This window comes from Sminthopsis crassicaudata, chromosome 1 (genome assembly GCF_048593235.1).
Source record: "Sminthopsis crassicaudata isolate SCR6 chromosome 1, ASM4859323v1, whole genome shotgun sequence".
In the NCBI taxonomy this organism is placed as follows: Eukaryota; Metazoa; Chordata; class Mammalia; order Dasyuromorphia; family Dasyuridae; genus Sminthopsis; species Sminthopsis crassicaudata.
Window position 1 is genome coordinate 443254322 of NC_133617.1, and position 23311 is coordinate 443277632.

Below are 23311 nucleotides of genomic sequence, written 5' to 3' on the forward strand. Positions count from 1 at the left end.
TGTTTTGGTCTCTGTCCACATTTAGTGTTTTTTATTTCAAATTACAGATAAAATTAGGAGATTTATAATCACATAATTACTTATTCTTATTAAACAATAAGAAGTATCCATTTCCATTCATCAAATTTTGTTTAAATTTATTTTTTTAATTATAAAGGAGGCAGCTTTAGCATCTCTTAAAAAATATGGTGTTGGGACTTGTGGACCTAGAGGATTTTATGGCACATTTGGTAAGTATGTCTTCCACATTCTTTTTAATTCAGTAGTTTTCAAGTGTCATAGAGTTAAAATTTTTGTATTAAGCTTTCCTAGTATTTTAGGAAAACATTGAAGGAACTCATTGAAATTATTAGATTTGAAGTAAATGGATACTACATCACTTCTTTTTTTCCCCACTTACCTTTATATTTATAATTGATTCTAGAATGAAGTTGTGATTCATGTATATAAAATATTACATTTAGTGCAAAGTTGACTATAGCTTGAAATAAACGAACCTGGAAACATAAATTTTGATGTAATTGGTCAGATGTTCTTTTTCAGGAGTAATAATTAGGAAACATGAATTTCTTTATATAACTCCTGGGAATAGCCTCAGAACATAGTTTTGTAAGCTATTAATTTTTTTTAAGCCTTATAAGGTTAATATATACAAAGAACTTGTATACAATTATAATCAAATGAACTAGCAACACTAAAAATATGGTAGGGAAAATACTATTTTTCCTCATAAGTAATAAAAGTAGGTTATATTTGAGATAAGACATTAAATGACCAAAAATCTTCAGTTTGACAGAATAATTAGCCAGGAACTGAAATGTCTTTGACTTTAGAAAATCATCAAATATCAACTTAATGCTTAAGCTTTGTAGCTGAATATATATATTTTTTAGATTTGAAGATCTATAAGTAAAGAAAGTTACAGTGGAATTGATCAGAGAAAAGCAAATTAAGACAATTCTGAAGTACCACTACACACCTCTCTGATGGGCTAAGATGATAGAAAAAGATAATGATGAATGTTGGAGGGGATGTGGGAAAACTGGGACACTAATACAGTGTGGGTGGAATTGTGGATGGATCCAATTCTGAAGAGTAATTGGAACTATGCCCAAAGGGTTATCAAACTGTGGATATACCCTTTGATCCCAAAGAAATCTTAAAAGAGGACCTACACGTGTAAAAATGTTTGTGGCAGCCCTTTTTATAGTGGCTAGAAACTGCAAAAAAAAAAAAAGTTATAATATATGAATGTTATGGAATATTATTGTTCAGTAAGAAATGATCAGCAGGATGATTTTAGAAAGGCCTGAAGAGACTTACATAAACTGATGCTAAATAAAATGAGCAGAACCAGATCATCATACATTGCAATAACAAAATTATATGATGATCAGTTCTAATGAACATCGCTCTTTTCAACAATGAGATGATTCAGGCCGGTTCCAATGATCTTATGATGAAGAGAGCCATCTATATACAGAGAGAGGACTGTGAGAACTGAGAGTGGATCACAACTTAGTATTTTCACTTATTCTGTCGTGGTTTGTTTGAATTTTATTTTCTTTCTGGTTTTTTCTTTTTTCTGTTACACCCCTATGGACTACTCTAACCTGGTAGCTCTCCTTTGAGCTACTCTTAATGCCCGTCCGTCGACGGCACGGCTAGGCCACATTTACCCGTCTTTGGGCACCAACCCAGATCCCATAGAGACAGACCACCATTAGGTAGGGGTGAAGCAAAAGAGAACTTTATTCTGAGATAGCACATATTTATACCCCACTGATGATACGGGGGAAGGGGGAAGTCCTCTAGGAACCTGGCATAATGTGATTGGCCCGAGAAGAAGGAGGGAGGCGTGCTAGGCTTTAAGAGCACTAAGGAGGGAGGCGTGGTACCTGGAATCAGACACCGCCTCAAGGGGCTGTGCCCCACCTCCACATAGAACTCGCCTGCACCTCAGAACCTCTCATCCCTCAGGTCCTCCCACATGCCTTGAACTGCCTTCCTTACTTCCAGAAGCTTTTTAACCCTTACATTTTCCTTTTTGATCTGATTTTTCTTGTGCAGCAAAATAAAAGTATAAATACATATGCCCATATTGGATTTAACGTATATTTTTTTACCTTGTTTAACATGTATTGATTATTTGCTATCTAGGGGTGTGGGTGAAGGGAAGAGGGGGGAAAATGGGAACAAAAGGTTTTTCAGTGGTCAGTGTTGAAAAATTATCTTGCATATGTTTTGAAAATAAAAAACTTCAATAAAAAAGAAAGTTACAGTGTAATTATGCCAAGTAAAAGCAAAATCTGAGAACCTTAAAGAAATCAGGAGTAACTACCTCAGATTTTCGCAAACAGAACACATGAAAGTTTTTGTTAGAGGACTTTTACTAAACATGAACAAGGAATAGAAAAAGGTGATAAAGTCTTTTTAAAAGTGTTACTGTTGCAGCTCATGGAAATGGATTAGTGATTTTCCCAAGGTTTCGTAGGAGAGTGTTTTTTCTGTACTTTAACAGAGCCTTTTGTCCTCCATGAGATTATAACGCTGTCTCCTATGCCAAATTAGAAGATTTAAGACATAAGTAGATAAAGCCAGTGTCCTAGAATTATCCTAGCCTTTTTTAAATTGCTATACTATAAATTTTTTTATATTTATATTTATTTTTGCTGCTCCCATAAAGATTAGAGCCACTTCACTTTCTAAAATATGTATTTATTTGTTTTGTTAGAAATTTCTCAACTGAACTTAAATTTTTTAACATTCTTTTTTTTTTAATTCTGAGTTACATATTCTTTCTATTCCTTTCACTCTTATGCAAAATATATTTCCATATTAACCATATTGCAAAACAATACACACACACAAAATAAAGTGAAAAAAGTATGCTTCAATCTGCATTCCAAGTTCATCAATTTCCTGCAATTGGAAAACAGTTTTCATGCTGGATCCTTTATAATTGTCTTGCATTGGTGTTTTGGTCAATCTTTCACAATTGATCATTGTACATTATTGTTATTCCTGTACATTTTTCTTCTGGTTCTGCTCAGTTCACTTTTGTCTCAATTCATATAAGACTTTGCAGATTTTTCTAATGTCATCCTGTTTATCATTTCTTATAATACAATCATTTATAGCAATTTGTTCAACCACTCCCTAATTGTTGGGTATTTCCTCAGTTTCCAATTCTTTGCTACCACAAAAAGAACTTTTACAAATATTTTTTGTAAAAATAGAGCCATTCCATTTAAAGGCAGCATTTGATTGTGAACTTGATTTTCTGTGAAGTATCATAGTGGATTTCTGACTTAGGCTTAGCCCATGTCCTGTCAATCTTCTCTGGTACTGATGCAGCATTGTGAAGTAACTATATTTTTTATTTTTCTATATGTTCTGTATGCCACATTCCTATTTGTGAGTCTTTGCTCTGCTTACTTTGCTTTTTTTTTTTTTTTTTTTTTTTTTTTTTTTTTTTTTTTTTTTAATAATAAGGAATTATTCTGTATCTTCTTTCCTGCTGCCGCCTTTGGCAGTGGCCTAACACCTCATACTAATTCTTACTCCACGCTTAATTCAGTTTCCTGTTACTTTTATATCACCTAGTGAAATAACTTATGATGGAAAATGACATCCACATCCAGAGAAAAGACTATGGAGATTTGTTTCTATTTGTTTAATAAGTAACTTTGCAGGTGAATATGTTGACTTGATTTTTCATATTTCCTTCCTTGACTGACATCTCTATTACCTTTTCCCATTTGCATTCCTTTCAATAAATAGTGACCATATTGGTATCCTTAGGTTTCCAGTAGGGATTTTTGGTTACATAACCCATTCCTCCCACCCCCTATTCTATAAAGGCAATAATATCCATCTTATTTTTACCATTTGGTAAAATATAAGATCTCTCAAATCATTAACTACCAGTCAGCATAGTTTAGTGCCAAGAATACTAACTTAGAGTCTAAAGTCCTGGTCTTGAATCTTGTTACTTAACTTGAACAAATTACTGAACTTCTCTGGGCCACAGTTTTTTGGTGATGTGAAAATAGGAGGTTGCAATAAATGATTTACAATGTTCTTTATAATTCTTATTATAGGATGGTTCAGAATAGTGGATATTTCCAGCTTTAAAATTATTCCAACTGTTTATAGCATATATTGCAATTTGCATTAAGCCTTAAAACAGATGAGAATTCCTTCCTAAGATCTATAATTGCCTTTTATTTTCTTGAACTTGTCTAAACCTTGCTTCTGACTCTAAAAGGAACCTTTCCTTTCTTCTTCTAGTATTTTAGTACTCAATGGTACTAGTTGCCCGGGAATAAGATTTTTTTGTTGTACTCTTCAGCTAATGAAACTAATTTTCAAGTTGTAGTTTTCCTTACTTAAATTTTTTATTAAAATTTATATGCCACTGAAGCCTAGTAAAAGTTTCTTGTGTTCTTATAGATTATTATGCCATATACAGTCTGAGGACGACCTTGAACATAGAACTTAACAAGATTTTAGGATTTTTCAGAGTGTTATCTCTGAACTTTTAAAGTTTTGAATACATTGTTATGTATTTTTGGAATGTCCTAATCTGATAGTTGGGAGCAAATATCAAGTTATATGTGAACAGATATGGTGACAGTAACATTCATTGGTAAGTGAATCTCAGGTCAGTTAGTCACCTAGCATTTTTAAGTAGATGATAGTCATTACACACAATTCCTCTGGATCAATTCCTCATGCACCTCATTCATATGACATGATTCCTCTTTTTACCTTGTCCTATACAATTTGCTTTTTAGATTCTCAGATCTACTCTAGTCTTTGTTTTGAACTACCTAGATGCTAGTGACAATCTTAGACAAAAGATTTACATTTCCATGTAGTAAAAAGTCTATCCTTATTGACTCCCTTAAAATTAGTCTTTGATGTTTACTTTATATTTCTCTTGGTTCTGTATGTCAACTTTTTTTTTTTTTAAGTTCAAGTTTTTTGACAAAAAAAATCCTGAAAATATGGCAGTTCTTTGACTGTCTGTTTTTAGGTTGCTCAGAATTTGCTTAATTTTGCTAGGTATTATGTTTTCAAGTGCTACCGCAGTCCTTTTGCTTTTTGATAGATATATATATATATATATATATATATATATATATATATATATATATATATATATTGTTCCAAGACTTGTGGTTTTTTAATGTAACTGCTACTAGGTCTTGTGTGATTCTAATTGTGGCTCCTCTGTATTTGTATTTTTTTTTCCTTGTTGCTTTTAATATTTTCTCCTTGACCTGGGGGTTTCTAAATATGACTATGATGTTCCTGTAGTTTTTCCTCATAGAATCTTTTTCAGATGGTGATTGGTGAGGTTTTTTTCTATTTATACTTTACCCTCTTGTTTTAATATTTCAGGACAATTTTCTTGAGTCATTTCTTGTATTATGATGTCAAGATTCTTTTTTTGCATAGCTTTCAGGTAGTCCAATTATTCTTGTTTTCTGTTCTTGATCTGCTTTCCAGATCAGTTGTTTTTCTTAAGAAGTGTCTCACATTCTCTTCTATTTTTTCATTCTTTGTATTTTATTTTATTATTTCTTGGTCTCCTGTAGGTTTCCTTCTTAGGTTTCCCCTCACCCTTTTTTTTTTTTTTTTTTTTTTTTTTTGCTGAGGCAGTTGGTGTTAAGTGATTTGTCTAGGGTCACACAGCTAGGATGCTCTATCCACTGCACTACCTAGCTGTCTCCCTTCTCTTCCCCCCCCAGAACATGCAACTAAAAAAGCTATAAAAAGAAGAAATTAAATACTAGAACAAATTAAATACCAAAGAAGCAAAGAAAAGAACAAATTAAATACCAGATTTGAAATTCTGAAAATCAAAGGAGAGATTAATAACGTTAAAGTAAGGAATCTGTTGAATTAATAAGCGCAAAACTAAATTGGTTTTATGAACAAAAACAATAAAATAGATAAACCTTTGATTGATTGATTAGAAAAAGGAAAGATGAAAACCAAATTACAGTAACAAAAAATGAAAAGATTGAAACCACTAATGTAGAAGAAATTAAAGCATAATTAGGAGCTATTTTGCTCAACTCTATGCCAATAAATTTGATAATCTAAGTGAAATGGATGAATATTTACAAAAATATAGATTACCCAGATTGATAGAGAAGGGAATAAAATAATTTTAGAAAGAGAAATTGAACAAGCTACTAGTGAACATTCTAAGAAAAAAATCTCCAAGGCCAGATGGATTTGCAAGTGAATTCTACCAAACGTTTAAAGAACAATTGACTCCAGTATTATACAGACTATTTGGAAAAAATAGGGGAAGAAGGAGTCATACCAAATTGTTTTTATGATACTGATATAGTGCTGATACCTAAACCAAGAAGGGCCAAAACAGAAAGTAAGTTATACACCAATTTCCCTAATGAAAAAAAATCTTAAATAAAATATTAACAAAGAGATTACAGCAGCTTATCACCAGTATAATACGCTATGATCAAGTAAGATTTATACCAGGAATGCAGGCCTGGTTCAATATCAGAAAAGCTATTAGAATAATTGACTATCAAAAACCAAAGTAACAAATCATATGATTATCTCAGTAGATGAAGAAAAAACATTTGACAAAATACAACCCATTCCTATTAAAAACACTGGAGAGAGCATAGTAGTAAAAGGAGTTTTTCTTAAAATAATAAGTAGCAAGTATCTAAAAGCATCAGCAAGCATTATATATACTGGAGATAAACTAGAAACAGTAAGATTGGGGGGAAATAAAGCTTCCCACTATTACCACTATTCAGTATTGTACTAGAAAAGTTAGCTTTAGCAATAAGAAAGGAAAAACTTCAGTCTTTCCCATTTTTCTCCACTTTGCCAGTCTCATACTAGCATTCTCTTATTTCACTTTTGATGTTGGAAAGAAATAAGACACTGCAAATCATTGAATATTAGGTTCAAGGAAGTTTACTTTGTCCTTATATGGCAAGGATATTCAACAAGAATACAGTGGCACTTACCTTCTCTAGATACTATTCTACTCATCTCCATCTGAAACTGCATCCAATCAGTAAGCAATTTGATATAGATCAATTTTGTTATGAAAGAAGATATAAGCACATGGGGGGAAAAACATGAGAAAAAATATAGGAAATGAAAAATAATGTGCTTTGTTCTGCATTTAGATTTCATTAGTTCTTTTTCTGGAGGTGGATAGTATTTTTCATCATAAGTCTTTTGGAATTATCTTAGATCTTTTTATTACTGAGAATTGCAAAATTATTCATAGTTGATCAACAGTGTCCTCCTGATTTACTCGTTTAACTTTGCATTCATTATATCAATTAGTTAAAGGCTTTCTAAGTTTTGCTAAAATCATCCTATTTGTCATTTCTTAATAGTACCATAATATTCTATCACAGTTATTGCACAGTTTGTTTAGCCATTCCCCAGTTGGTGGACATCCTCCGAATTTCTAATTCCTTGATACCACAGAAGAATAGATTAGGAATACTTTTATACATAGTCTTTTTCCTTTTATGTTTTAAATCTCTTTGAGGTACAGACCTAATAGTGGTATCACTGAACAGTTTTATAGTCCTTTGGGCATAGTTCAAATTGTTCTCCAGAATAGTTTGATCAGTTTATGTGTTCGCCAACCATTAATGTCCCAGGTTTCCCATATTCACTCCAACATTTGTTATTTTTCTTTTCTGTCATACTATCCAATCTGATAGGTATAAGGTAGTACTTCAGAGTTGTTTTAATTTGCATTTCTCTCATAAGTAGTGATTTAGAATATTTTTTCTTATTATTATACATAACTTTGGCTTCATCTGAAGACTACCTATTCACTACTTTTCATCATTTATCAATTGATTACTGACTTGCATTATTATAAATGTGACTCCATTCTCTATATATTGAAAAATAAGGACTTTAACAGAGAAACATGTTTTCCCATTTTTTATTTTTTTTTACTTCTAGTTTGGGTTGCATTTTATTTATACTTTTTAACCTAATGAAATAAAAATTATCCATTTTTATATCCCATAATGCTTTTTATCTTTTGTTCATAAATTTTTCTCTCATCCATACATCTGGGGGGGGGGGAGTGATGTAATTGGGGTTAAGTGACTTACAACTAGTGAGTGTTACATACCTGAAGTTAGACTTGAACTCAGGCCCTCTGACTTCAGGGCTGGTGCTCCATTGCACCATCTAGGTGAAACATATATCATACAGGTAAACTAATCTCAGCTCCCCAGATTTGCTTATGATATTATATTTTATGTCTAAATCATGTAATCCATTCTACTAACCATTTCCATTTTAGGATGAGTTCATCTCATTCACATTCACAGTTACAATTACTAGCTGTGTATTTCTTTCCATTCTACTTTTCCCCTTCTATTTTTCCTTCTCTCTCTTTTTTTAATTCATCCTGTCTTGAAACTGTAAGGATGATCATGACTTTCAGGTTGTCCAAAAAAATTTTAAGTTATCTTTCCTGAGATCTCTTTTCTAGATCAGTTCTTTTTCCAATGAATTTTTTTCACATTGTGTTCTACTTTTTCATCTTTTAGTTTTGTTTTGTTTCTTGATTTATCATAAAGACTTTACCTTCTAATTGCTTGGTTCTCATTTTTAAGAAATTATTTTCTTCAATGAGTTTGTACTTCCTTTTCCATTTGACTTATTTTGCTTTTTAAGGAATTCTTTTTTCTTTTCCATTTGACTTATTTTGCTTTTTAAGGCATTCTTTTTTCTCGTTGATTTTTTTTGCATTTTGTATCACTTTCATTCCTCTTCCCAATTTTTCCTCTACTTTTCTTGATTTTCAGAAAACATTTTAAGCTTTTCCATGATCTGAGACCAATTTTTATTTCCCTTGGTGGCATTGGATGTAGTGGTTCTGGTTTGAGGGTCTTTGTCACCATAATAATTTTCCATGGTTAGAATGTCTTTCTGTTATTTGCTCATTTTTCCAGTCTATTACTTGACTTTTAACTCTTTGTTAAAGTAAGGTTTTGAACTGGACACTGATACATTATTGATGAAACTGTGAATGGATCCAACCATTCTGGAGAGCAATTTGGAACTATGCTGAAAAAGTTACCAAACTATGCATAACCTTTAACCCAGGAGTGTTTCTACTGGGCCTGTATCCCAAAGAGATGTTAGAGGAGGGAAAGGGACCCACATGTGCAAAAATGTTTGTGGCTGGAAACTGAATGGATGCCCATCAGTTGGAGAATGGCTGAATAAATTATGTTATCTGAATATTATGGCATATTACTGTTCTGTAAGAAATGACCAGCAGGATGATTTCAGGTGATGGCAACAAGACTATACAATGATCAATTCTGATAGACATGTCTCTCTTCAAAAATGAGATGATTCAAACCAGTTCCTATTGTTCAGTAATGAAGAGAGACATCTATACCCAGAGAGAGGACCATGGGAACCGAATGTGGTTCACTGCATAGCACTTTCACTCTTTTCCATGTTGCTTGCTTGCATTTTATTCTGCTGCTGCCTTTTTTTTTCTTTTTTCTTTTACTGGTTTGATTTTATTTTTCTTGTGCAACACAATAATTGTATAAATATGTGTGCATATGTTGGATTTAACATTTCTACCATGTTCAATATGTATTGGACTACTTGCCATTTAGGGCAGGGTGGGGGAAAGGAGGGAAAATTGGAACACAAGGTTTTGCAAAGGATAATGTTAAAGAATTGTCCATATATATGTTTTGAAAAATAAAAAAGCTTTAAAAAAAACAACCTAATAATAAAAATAAAGTAGGGTTCTGCTTCCAGTGTGGAGGGTATACTGTCCCAAGCTGGGAGTATTGTATACCTTTTGCAGAGATAATTCTAGGAATCTATAAATTTTCAGCTCTTCCAAGGTGGTGTGATCTAAAGAGAAATGTATATACTATTCTTCTGGCCTGTTCTCTCGTCTGTGAGGGACCATAAGCACTCTCTCTATTCTAGAACAGTGAAGAAATTCCCTACTCCATTGTGGCTATAAGCTCCAGTGTGCTAATACTCCTCCTTGCCCTGGGACTGCCACTCAGAAATGCAGCCTGAATCTGAGTATGAGCAACAGAGTCTTGCCTCAGTGCCAGCAAAGAACCCCTGTAATCTCTTTGTGACCAGTTGTTGGACACCTTTACTATCTGTGACTTGAAACCTCTGAAAGCAGCCACTGATGATTCAGTGATTTCTAAAGTCAGCCCCTGGTTTGTTGGAGCTGGGCTGGCTCGGCTTGTACTGGACTGATTGTACTCCACTTTTACTCTGATACAACACACCTTTTCTGCTGAACATCTTAGAAGGCCAAGTTGTTCTGGGCTGGAAAATTACTTCATTCCATCTTTTTTGGTTCCGACATTCTAGAGCCATTTTTTAAAGGTATTTGAAAGAGTTTGAGGGGATAGGTCAGGTGAATCCCTGCCTTGTTTCCACCTCCCTAAATCCCATTTTCTCCTATACTGTAAATGCTCTTTTCTACCTCTTGTATGAGGTTATCAGGGCAATCGTTCTTGATAATTTCCTGAAATATGAGATTCATTCTTTTGATCATGGCTTGCAAGTAGTCTAATAATTCTTAAATTATTTCTTCTGGATCTGTTTTCCTAGTTCATTGTACTTTCCATTAAATATTTCACATTTTCTTTTATTTTTGACTTTTTGACTTTGTTACATTTTTTTTCTTGCTGTCTTATAGAGTCTTTAGCTTCCACTTGCCTAATTCTAATTTTTAAAGATTTTTTTTTTTCTTCTGTGAGTTTTTATACCTTCTTTTTCATTTGGTCAGTTCTACTTTTTAAGGAGTTCTTTTCTTCAGTGAATTTTAAAATTCTTTCTTTCAATTCTACTTTTAATGATTTCGTCTCTTCAGTGCATTTTTCTTCACTTTATTTTTGTGTTTCTTTTACCATTCAATCGATTGTTTTTTAGAAGTTATTTTCTTCATCATTTTTTGGTGTCTTCTTCACTAAGCTGTTTACTATTTTCATGCATTACTCTCATTTGTATTTTCAGTTTTTCCTCTGTTTTTCTCTCAAGTGATTTTAAAAATCCTTTTTGAGCTATTCCAGGAATTTTTTCTTTTTCTTTTTTTCTTTTTGGCCTGTGTCCAATTGACAGGGTGTTGTTGTTGTTGTTCTTTGTTGTTGTTGTTTTTAATGCTTTGCTTGTAGCTGCTTTGATTTGATTTTGTTGTCTTCCTTTGAGTTTGCGTTTTGATTTTCCCTTTCACCACTATATTTTATGGGGGAGGAGGGGAAGGAAAAACATTCTTTTTTGGTTAATTGCTCATTTTTCCAGCTAATTTCTTCACTTTAACTTTATGTTAAAGTTGAGCTTTGCAGATGTTTTTTGTAGTGACGAGGAACTGAAATTGGCAAGGAATTTGCCCATCAGTTAGGGAATAGCTGAATGTTATAGTATATGAATGTAATGCAATATTATTGTTCTAGAAGGCTAATTTCAGAAAACCTGGAGAGATTTACATGAGCTGAGACTAAGTGAAATGAGTAGAACCAAGAGAACATTGAATTCAACCTTTTCAATTTTGATATTGGTAATTTGATTTTCAGGTTTCTTTCCTTTAATAAAATTAACAATAGTTTATCTTTTTTTCTATAAAAGCACATCCTGATTTTATTTATTAGTGCAATTAAAAAAAAACTTTGAATTATATTAATTTCTCCTTTGATTTTACATATTTCTATTTTGAGATTTAATTGAGGATTTTCAATTTGTTCTTTTTCTAGCTGTTCATTGATCTGATCTTTATTTAGGTTATTTGATGTAAGTATTTTAGATATGAAATTTCCCCTCAGTACTGTTTTGGGCATATCCCATAAATTCTAGAATGTTATCTTCTTGTCATTCTCTTTAGTGAAATTGATAATTTCTAAGATTTAATCCATTCCTCCTTTGGGATTAGATTATTTTGTATGTTTTGTCCAAGATATTTGGGGTTAAGTGACTTGCCCAGGGTCACACAGCGAGAGATTTGAACTCAGGTCTTCCTGATTTCAGGGCTGGTGCTCTATTATACCAACTATTCTGCTTCAATTAATTTTCAATCTATGTTTCCACAACCCTTTATTAACTATAATTTTACTGGGGCATGATCTTAAAAGGTCACTTAATTATATGCCAATAAATCTAACAATCTAAATGAAATGGATGAATATTTATAAAAATATAAACTGCCCTGATTAACAGAAGAGGAAATATAAAACTTAAGATAACACTGTCTCATAGAAAGAAATTGAACATATTGTTAATGAACTCTCCAAGAAAAAACTGTCTTCAAGCCTTTCTGAAATCATGCTGATCATTTGTATAGAACAATAATATTCTATTACATTCATATATTATAACTTATTCAGCAATTCCTCAACTGATGGACACCCACTCAGTTTCTAGTTACTTGCCACTACAGAAAGGGCTGCTACAAACACTTTTGTACATGTGATTCATCCATTTTTTTAGAGTAGTTTGTAATTATGCCCAAAGGCCTATAAAACTGCAAAGATGATGAAAGTATACTGGATCCTTTCATAAATGAAATTAAACTTCTGAATCATCTCAAGCATAAGAGTGGAGGAAAAATATTCACAAGTTTGATGGACCAGCCCTATTTACACTGGCTCTGTAGAGATGGGCATCTTAACTTTTTTTTAACTCCTTGTCATCCACTGTAAATTGACTGTAAATCTTCCTATAGGCAAACTGGGATTGTTGCAAGGAGAATTGGCATAGCAAAGTTGGATAGTGTCACTAGATCTCAGAGTATATAGAAGAGTATAAGTTGTAAAAAGATTGGAAAGATTGGCAAGGTATTGAGGGGCTTTGAATGACTAACTGGATTTGATGTTTGATACTGAGATATAATAAGGCTCTATTGGAATTTATTGAGGAGGGCTTGATTGTCACTTTTACAGCTGAATGGAAAATGGACTTCAGTGGAGGTTGGAATATGTGAAATAAAAATCAATCAGAAGATTGCCATTGTCCAGATGTTAGGAAATTGAGCTTGCATGAGGATTGGAATAATTAGAGCAGATAAACAGTACAAAACATGTCAGAAAGATAAAATTGAAAGGTTTTAGCGACAGCTTGGATATGATACATTGAAGGTAATGCCTAGGATGCAAGCCTGTGGAGCTGAGAGGATAATGGTACCTTTTACAGTAATGTGAAAAAAGTGTCATTTTTTTGTTTATATTTTGTTTAAGATGTTCCACAGGGATATCCAGTTCAAGTGTCTGAGAAGTATCTGAAAGTGTGAGATTGGAAGTTAGAAGAGAGGTTAGAGCAGGATAGGTATATTTAAGAATCATGAGCCTTAGTGATAATTTTATCCATGGGAGATGATGAAATCAATAAAGTAATAGAGATGGAAAAAAAGAGGCCTTAGATGGGAGTCCTGTTGATGCTTGTTCCTTTTAGCAGCTATAGCCTAAATGAAGATCCAATAAAGTAAACTGACAGGGAGTAGTCATACAAGTAGGAGAAGAATGACAATAATATATGACTAATGGTTTCTGAAAGAGACCTACATATAATGAACTCATAAGACCCTTTTCCTCCAAAGACTTTACTATTGCTTCCTCAGAATATATTCAAATGGGATGGCAACTGTAAAGTCTTCAGATTTGGGTGGGGCAGCAAGGCCCCATATAAGTCTTTAATGGGGCTGAATTTTCTTTTACCATATATTTTCACCTGTGACTCATCAAAGCTGGAATTTGAAACCAGGTCCTTTGAACTTCAAATCCAGCTCTCTTTCCCATACATCTGCACAGTGCATCTGTGATACTATCTCCACAAGTACAGATCATAACCCTTATGTAACTTGTCATCTATGTGAATCTTATCTATACACATGTGTTAAGGGCCATCTTCTAGATAATTTTTACTGTTGTAAGAGTCCTTTCAGTCAAGCCTGACTCTTCATGATTCCATTTGAGGTCTTCTTGGCAAAAATACTGCAATAGTTTGCCACTTCCTTTTTCAGCTCATTTTGGGGAAACAGACAAACAGGATTAAACTTACCCAAGGTCACAGAATTAGTATCTGAGCTTTGGATGGATGCTAATGTAGCAAGTGGGCTATCCAGTATTCACAAATCTTCGATGTCTTCTTTAGATTTTTGTTAATTTGGTTTCATTTTTTAGTGAAATTATTAAGATGTATGTGATTCAGTTCCTCTGGGACTTAGTAGTCATTGAACAAGAGTTTCATATTTAAAATACTGTTTAAGAAAAATAACCGGGGGCAACTAGGTGGCACAGTGGATAGAGCACCAGCCTTGAATTCAGGAGGACCTGAGTTCAAATCTGGTCTCAGACACTTAACACTTCTTAGCTGTGTGACCCTGGGCAAGTCACTTAACCCCAGCCTCAGAAAAAAGAAAAAAAAAAAGAAAGAAAGAAAAATTACCAAAACTGTTTTGAATTATAAGTACAAACCTATCAGTAATGATTATTATCAATTTAATATTAGTCTAATAACGAAGCATAATCTGCCTTGTGCCTTCTGAAGGATCTACCCTTGCCAATTTAGGACATAATTTATAGGACTCTTAAAATGAGGGGGAAATCACAATATGGTAATATTCCAAAGCATTGGTTACTACTATTCCTGGAACATTTCCTTCAAATATTCTAGATTAAATAAAGGGATCACCTCTCTGTGATCAATATCTTATTCTTCCTCAAATGAGAAGGGTGAGTCATAGTTTGGAGAGGGACATCAATTGTTTCAAGGAAAAATAGAGGAAACTGCTTTTTGACAGATCTTTTTGACAGAATTAGGCAATTCACTTCTGGAAGTAGATATGTATGACAGTATTTTCAGCCAGAAATAGGTACCCTTTGATTTAAGTTTCAGTTACTTACTGTTTAATCTTTTCCCCTAAAATTTAAGCCATCTTCCAACAGAGAATTCTGGACAGGGGTTTTAAGGCAAGAGAAATACAAGTTTTTATTATTTTCAATTTTATTAAGAAGGGAGTTTTTAAATATGCTTCTACCTTGTATCTATGGTTTTGTTTACATATATATATATAGTATGATCTGTATAATTCTTGGCCATCTCTTGCTTTCCTTTACTACTATAATAATTAGTGAAGAAGTAGAAAAAAATGGGGCAGGGGAGGAAGCCTTACTCAGCATTTTAGGCACAAACATGCCATAAACAATTTTTATTAATTAAATTGTGTTTTCAGGAGAGAGAATATTCCTCTTCCATGTCTTCTAAGGATACTTCTTTCTTCTTGGTCAAAGATGAAGTTGAAATAATTCCATTAACTGAAGTAATCAAAGATCTCTTCCTTCTTTTTAATCTGATCATAAATCTACCTGATCATAGCCCCAACTCCAAACCCATTCTCTTCAGGAAAAGTTCCTTCTTGAAATAGCAATGCTAATGTTTCCTCCCTCCCTTCTTTCCCTTTCTCCTTTTCTACTTCCTTGCTTCCTTCCTCCTTTTCTTCTTCCCTTTATTCCTTCCTTTCCGTCCTCCCCACTATTATTTTGTAATTTATAGCTTAAATAGGCAACAAGATACTCTGCATGTGTGTGTGCACATGTATGTACATATGCGAATGCATGCATGCATATGTATTCATGCCATTGCACAACTTATTACTGCCCTCTAAACCCCAGATGAATGATGGGGAGGAGTCTTTAAGTAAACTTCAAGGTACTAAGGAACATTTTGTATGAATTTTTCTTTGTTTTTTAAATTGCCGTGGCTAAAGAATTCTTCAGCTAATAGTATAACCATCTACTGGTATAATTCTCTTTATACTTAAGTAGTCTTTTTAATAACAACAGATGAGTAGTATTTTTTTAAAGGGAAACATTTTAACTTTATATTTTTTGTCTGTGTTTTGAACATAGATGTTCATTTGGAATTGGAAGAACGTCTAGCAAAGTTTATGAAGACTGAGGAAGCTATTATTTACTCATATGGATTTGCCACAATTGCCAGTGCTATTCCAGCTTATTCAAAAAGGGGGGATATTGTATTTGTGTAAGTAGTCTTCATCTGATGCAAAATTTCTATGCACAAAATTAAGTTTCTTGAAGTATCATTATAAAGCAACTTTCTTTTGATACACATGATTTCTTCATTTAAAAAAGAAACTTATTATTCCATTCAAGTGTTATTTTATTTTTGAAAAAAAAAACTGATTTGAAAGTGCATTAGCAATATGTTTAAAAAGTAATGTTCAGTTTCTATCACCATCTTAATTTTTTGATATATCAATATGTGTGTGTGTGTATATATATATATAATGTATGTGTTTATGTGTATATATATATATAGAGAGAGAGAGAGAAAGTTTTTAATAAGATCCATATAATAAAAGTCAAATAAGATTTAAACCTTTAGTTTTATCATTTAAATTTTTTCCTGTGATCCTCAGTTTTGTAATACAAGTAAAATTATAGATGTGCTTACATTTGTTTATTATGAAACTTTTCTTGAAAAGGGTAAAATGAAAAGAAAACATTTAATTCTAAATAATTTTATTATGCAAAATCAAAAATTTGGTATAGGGTTTTTTTTTTTTTTAGAATTGTTAATAAGAACTAAGCAAACCTACACTGGCAAACAAAAGACAACTCACAATACTGATTTGTCACAAAATCATTAATTACTACTCTATGAACACTTTGCTAATTGTGTTGGCTGAAGCTGAATATTTTTTTCGAATTTTTTTGCTGGCAAATTTTTTCATTTTTTTTTTAAATTCAGTTTCTAAGTCCATCTCTAAATCACTACTTCTTTGTCAGTTAGTTAAATATCCTAAATTACTGCATCTTTGTCAACAGATATGAAGTATCTACTATTGCTAGGCACTATACTTAAGTACTAAGTATACAAAAAAAGGTAAAATTCAGTTTCTGCTTTCAAAGTACTGGCAGCTTAATGGAGGAGACAGTATGAAAACAACTATGTACAAGCAGGATGTATATACAGGATAAATTGAAAATAATCAACAGCGGAGGCACTAGCATAAATGGAGAAAAACTCATAGTTGGTTGTCATATAATCTTGCTATTACTATGTATAGTGTTCTCCATTACTGTGTCCAATGTTCTCTTAGTTCTGCTTACGTCACTCAGCATCACTTCATGTAAATCTTTCCAGGCTTTTTTGTAATCAACTTACTTATCATTTCTTACAGAACAATAGTATTTCATTACATTCATATACTATAACTTATTCAATTATTCCCCAACTGATGGGTTATCTACTCAATTTCCAGTTCCTTGCCACTACAAAAAGGGTTGCTTCAAACATTTTTGTATATGTGGGTCCTTTCCCCTCTTTTATGATGTCTTTGGAATATAGACTTAGTAATAGCATTGCTAGATTAGAAGGTATGAATAGCTTTTAGACTTTTGGACATGGTTCCAAATTGTTCTCCAGAACAGTTGGCTAAGTTCATGATTCCGTCAATAATGCATTTGCATTCCAATTTTCCCACATCCCCTCCAATATTCACCATTATCTTTTCCTGTCATTTTAGCCAATCTGATAGCTGTCAGGTGGTACCTCAGGGTTGTTTTAATTTGCATTTCTCTAATCAGTAGTAATTTAGAGCATTTTTTCGTGACTAGTAATAGCTTTAATTTCTTCTGAAAATTACCTGTTCATAAATTTTGACCACTTACCAATTGGGGAATGACTGGTAGGTATTCTTATAAATTTGAGTTTTTTACAAATGAGGCCTTTATCAGAAACACTGGCTATAAAATTTTTTCCAAACTTTTTGCTTTCCTTCTAATCTTTGGCTGCATTGGTTTTGTTTGTGCAAAATTTTTTTAATGTATTCAAAGGTATCCATTTTGCATTTTATAATATTTTCTAGTTCTTCTTTGGCCATAAATTCTTCTATAAACACCTGACAAGTAAACAATCCCTTGCTCTCCTGATTTGCTTATGGTATCACTTTATGTCTAAATCCTGAACCCATTACTAATATATATATATATATGGCATGAAATATTGGTCTCTGCCAAATTTCTGCAATTCATTCTCCAGTTTTCTCAGAAATGTTTGTCAAATAGTGAATTCTTATCCCAGAAGGTGGAGTTGTGGGGTTTATCAAACTTTAGATTACTATAGTCATTGACTATTGTGTCTTGTGTACTTAACCTATTCCATTAATCCACCACTTGATTTCTTAGGCAGTACTAAATGGTTTTGATTACTGCTGCTTTATAATATAGTTTTAGGTATGATGTGGCCAGGCCACATTAATTCCCTTGAAATACTTGATCTTTTGTTCTTCTAGATGAATTTTATTATTTTTTCTAATCTTATAAAATAATTTTTGCCAGTTTTATTGACATAGCACTGAATATGTAAATTAATTTAGATAGAGTTGCATTTTTATTATGTTAGCTCAGTCTATCCATGAGTAATTGATATTTTTCTAGTTTAGATTTGATTTTATTTGTATGAAAGTGATTTGTACTTGTGTTCATATAGTTCCTGGTTTTTCCTTGGCAGGTAGACTTCCAAATATTTCATATTGTATTCAGTTATTTTTAAATGAAATTTCTCTTTGCTAGACTTTGTTGGTATCATATAGAAATGTCGAAGATTTATATGGGTTTATTTTATATCTTGCAACTTTGATAAAGTTGTTGTTTCTAGTGCTTTTTAAAAATTGATTCTCTAAGTATACCATCATATCATCTGCAGAGTGGTAATTTTGTTTCTTCATTACTTACTCTAATTCCTTCAGTTTCTTTTTCTTCTCTTATCGCTAAAGCTAACATTTCTAACACAATATTGATTAGTAATGGTGATAGTGGGCAACCTTATTTCATCCCTGATCTTAATGGAAATACTTCTGGTTCATCCTCATTAATTATAATGCTTGCTGATAGTTATAGCTAGATGCTAGTTATCATTTTAAGAAAAACTCTATTTATTCCTCATGTTTTGAATAAGAATAGGTGTTGTATTTTGTCAGATGCTTTTTCTGCATCTATTGAGATAATCATATGATTTTCTGTTAGTTTAATTATTGATATAGTCAATTATGTTAATAATGTTTCTGATAGTGAACCAGCCATGCATTTCTGGTATAAAGCCTACTTGGTCATAGTATGTTATCCTGATGATAACTTGCTGTAATCTCTTTGTTAATCTTTTATTTAAGATTTTTCTTCATTAGGGAAATTGGTGTATAACTTTCTCTGCTTCAGATGTATTTCTTATAAAAAATATATTGTAACTATATGATGACCAATTCTGATGGACATGGCCACCAATAGAGCAGTAATGAATTGAACCAGCTACATCCAGAGAAAGAACTCTGGGAGATGACTAACCATTACATAGAATTCCCAATCCCTCTATTTTTGTCTGCCTATATTTTTTATTTCCTTCACAGGCTAATTGTACAATATTTCAAAGTCCAATTCTTTTTGTACAGCAAAATAATTATTTGGACATGTATACATATATTGTATTTAATTTATACTTTAACATATTTAGCATGTATTGGTCAACCTGCCATCTGGGGGAAGGGGTGGGGGGAAGGAAGGGAAAAGTTGGAACAAAAGGTTTTGCAATTGTCAATGCTGAAAAATTACCCATGCATATATCTTGTAAATAAAAAGGTATAATGAAAAATAAATAAAAGGGAAAAAAAGGAGATCACTTAAAAAATGTATACATATATATACACACATATACAGAGAGAGAGAGAAAAAGAAAGAAGTGTTCTGGCTTTTAATCTATGCTGTTATCTACTCTTTTATAGAAGAGTTCATCCTATTTACATTCATAGTTATTATTACTAACTCTCTTTCTCACCATCCTATTTTTCCCTTGTATAGCTTTCTCTCTCCTTTCACCCTTTCCCTCCTCACTGTGTTTTGCACCTAACTCCCCCACCTCCCTCAATCTGCCCTCCCTTCTATCAGTCTCTTTTCTTCCCTTTTCTTTCCCCTTTCCCTTTCTACTTCTTTGTAGGATAAGATAAATTTCTATACCCAATTAAGAGTATATGTTATTCCCTCTTTGAGCCAAATTTTATGAGATTGAAGTTTAAACTCTTTTCCCTCCCTTCTTTCCCTCTCTTTAGTAGGTCTTTTCTGCCTCTTCTTGTGACTTATACCATTTTACCTCCCCTTTCCTGTTTTTAGACCTAGTAAATTTTTTTTTTATATTATCACATCAAAGTCAACTTATACCCATACCCTCTGTCTTTTAAAAATACTACTCAAGAGTTATAAGTATCATCTCATATAGGGATGTAAACTGTTTAACCTTTAAATAACTTTTTTTTTCCCCTTCTTTTTACCTTTTTTCTACTTTTATTGAGTATTGTATTTGAAGTTCAGATTTTCTGTTCAGCACTGGACTTTTCAGCAGAAATGATTGAAAATCCCCTATTTTGTTGAAAGTCCATTATTTTTCCTCTCTTTACATTACATTTTCTTCTATTTCTTCATTTTTTAAAAATTTTGTTTAACTGATTCTTAATGTCTCATTGAATTATTCAATTCCCTTTTTCCAATTCTAATTTTTAATGAATTATTTTCTTTGGTAAATTTTCCATTTGACCAGTTCTATTTCTAAAAGAGTTATATTAAAGAATAATGAATTATTTTCCCATTTTGACACATCTGTTTTTAAGTAGTTATTTTCTTCAGTCGGTTTTTGTTTCATTTTCCAAACTGGTGACTTTTTTTTTTCATAGTTCTCCCTTTGTTTTTTAAAATCCTTTTTCAGCTCTTCTAAGTGAACTTTTTGAATTTGAGACCAATTCATATTCCTTCTTTAGGTTTGTGTAAGCATTTTGCCATTATTTTTTTTTTCTGGGTTAGTGTTCTGATCTTTCCTATCTCCATAGCATGGTCTCAGGGCTTTTCTTGCTTTTTAGGTCATTTTTAAAAGTTGAACTTTGCTTCTCAGCCACAGAAGAGACTGTTTGGAGTTTCTTTTGCTGAGATACAGAAGCCTCTCACTGGCTTTCTGCACTGGGACTAGAATAACTGCCAGTTTTCCCATTGTGCCTTTTCTTACATGTGCCATGATTCAGAAGCTCACAATTTGCCTTTTGCACTTGGTTTGAAGGTCTAACAGCTGGCTAGCAGAACTAGGATGAAGGGGCCACTGTTGTTGCTCTTTACTTTGTCACCTCCTGCTAGATTTTTCACATTGTACTGGATCACATTTCCCTTTGCCCAAGTGAGACTGGCCTTTCCTGAAGACCTTCCAAAATATCTTAAGCTGGAAAATTGTTTCACTTTGACTTTTTTTTTTTCCCTCTCTCCAGAATCCATTTAGGGATTTGATTTAGTTTTGTTTTCAAGTTAAAGTGGGGAGAAAGCCCAGGTAACTTCCTGACTTCTCTCTGCCATCTTGGCTTCTCTAAGAAAAGCTTCTTATACAAGATGAGCTTTCAAATGAGACTTAAAGGAAGCTAGGAAAGCCAGGAGGCAAAGATGAAGCTGGAGAGCATTCCAGGCATTTGAGTATGTATAGTAAAAATGTATAGAATCTTAAACTAGAATGTTTGGTGTGAGGAACCCTTGTTGGATTCCTTAAGCCAATTTAAGTGGATCACAAAATTTGTGGAATGAAGGGAAGAAATGAGATATAAAAAAGACTAAATATAGGAGGGAGAAGACTAGGCTTTGAACATCAGAGGTTTTTGTAATTGGCAATACTAGTGATAGGGAACCTCTTGAGATCATTGGATGAAATACAGTTAGGAAGTGAAATGGTCAGACCTCTATTTGAAAAAAATAATTTTGACAGGAAAATGTACTAGAATAGAGTTTTGAGGGATTGGAAGTGAGGGTCTTGACCAGAAATTCATTGCAATAGTCCAGACATGGGATGATAAGACCTATATCAGGATGATCAGAGAAGGGGGGCATATCTGAAACATAGAATGAAGAGAAAATGCATGGTCCTTGTAAATAGATTGAATATAGGGAGGTAAGCAAGAAAAATTAAGTCATGGATGACATCTGTCTGTCTTGTGTGAATTGTAATGTCTTCAACAATAGTAGGAAAATTTAGAAGGGAGAAGAGTTTTGGAGGAAAGAATGAGTACAGTTTTAGAACATGCTTAATTTAACTAACATTTCTACAAGTTAGGCCCTCCTACTAGGCTTATGGTATTAATTTAGAGTGGTATAAAGAGAGTAAGTGATATGCATATACATAAGGGATCTTTTTTTATTTAATCACTGTTGAAGAAAAATATTAGCTTTGTAATCTAAATGTTCATTTTGTTGCTATAATTGTTTTGCATGGTACATTAAATATTTGAGTTTTTTCTTCTAAGGATAGGCTAGTTTTTTAGCAAAAATTATAAATTTTAGAAAATAATCAAACTACTCATACTCTCATATAAAAGAAATCTTTTGCCTCTATCATTCTTTTAAATTTATTAAGCACATATTATGTGCCAGGCACTGTTAAATAGTGGGAATACAAAGAAAAGCAAAAAACGGCCTATATTCAAAAAGCTTACAATCTAATGGAGGGGAGAACATTTAATACGTATATACAGCACAAGCTATATTAATAGAAGGGATTTCAATTATAGAGGGATTAGAGAAGGCTTCCTATAGAACGTAGAATGCTACTTGAAATAGGAAGCAAAGTACTTGAAGCAGAGGAAGAAGAACATTCCAGGATGGGAAGGCAGTCAGAGAAAATGCCCAGAGCTAAATGGTGGAATTCCTATTTATTGAACAGTTAGAATAGAAGCGTACATACTATGAGTAAGGTCCAAGAGTAAAATAATAATAGTAATGTTAGGTAGTATTTATGTAGTATTTACCACAACCCTATGAGATAGGTATTACTAGTCTCCCCATTTTATAATCAAGGAACTGAAACAAATAGAGGTTGTTTATCCAGAATCACACAGATAGGTATCTGATAAATGTCAGAGGCTAGAATTGAACTTGTCTTCAATATATTGTAATACCCCAAGAAGGGGACAGGATGGAAGCATTTAAATGGCAGGTTAAGCCACATGGGAGAAGTTGGAAAAGAGAGAGCATGGGGGAAGGGAGAGATGTTATCTTACCCAGTGCTTCTCAGGTGGCGAAGGTGAAGGCTCACGCAGTTGGGTAGAGACACATCTCCAAGTCCGCCCCGATCCGTCTCCTCGTGGCTACACCCTGGCCACTACAGTGGAGTGCAAGAAGGGCTCAAACACAGATATCTCCCCCAGAAGAGATCAAGGAGACTGCAGGCCTGGGACCTGACAGGGTTG

At 33.0% G+C, this 23311-nt stretch overlaps 1 protein-coding gene across 2 annotated transcripts in view; it reads left to right on the top strand.

The window, feature by feature from the left end:
- SPTLC1 (serine palmitoyltransferase long chain base subunit 1) overlaps positions 1-23311 on the top strand; it is a 71860-nt gene that overhangs the window by 12862 nt on the left and 35687 nt on the right. For both annotated transcript variants that reach the window (XR_012484552.1, XM_074280662.1), the window contains exons 5-6: positions 158-230; positions 15939-16071. Coding sequence is in view for 1 of the 2 variants with exons in the window: in XM_074280662.1 (XP_074136763.1) it covers positions 158-230; positions 15939-16071 (206 nt within the window). In the remaining variant the exon portion in view is untranslated. The remainder of the gene's footprint in view (positions 1-157; positions 231-15938; positions 16072-23311) is intronic.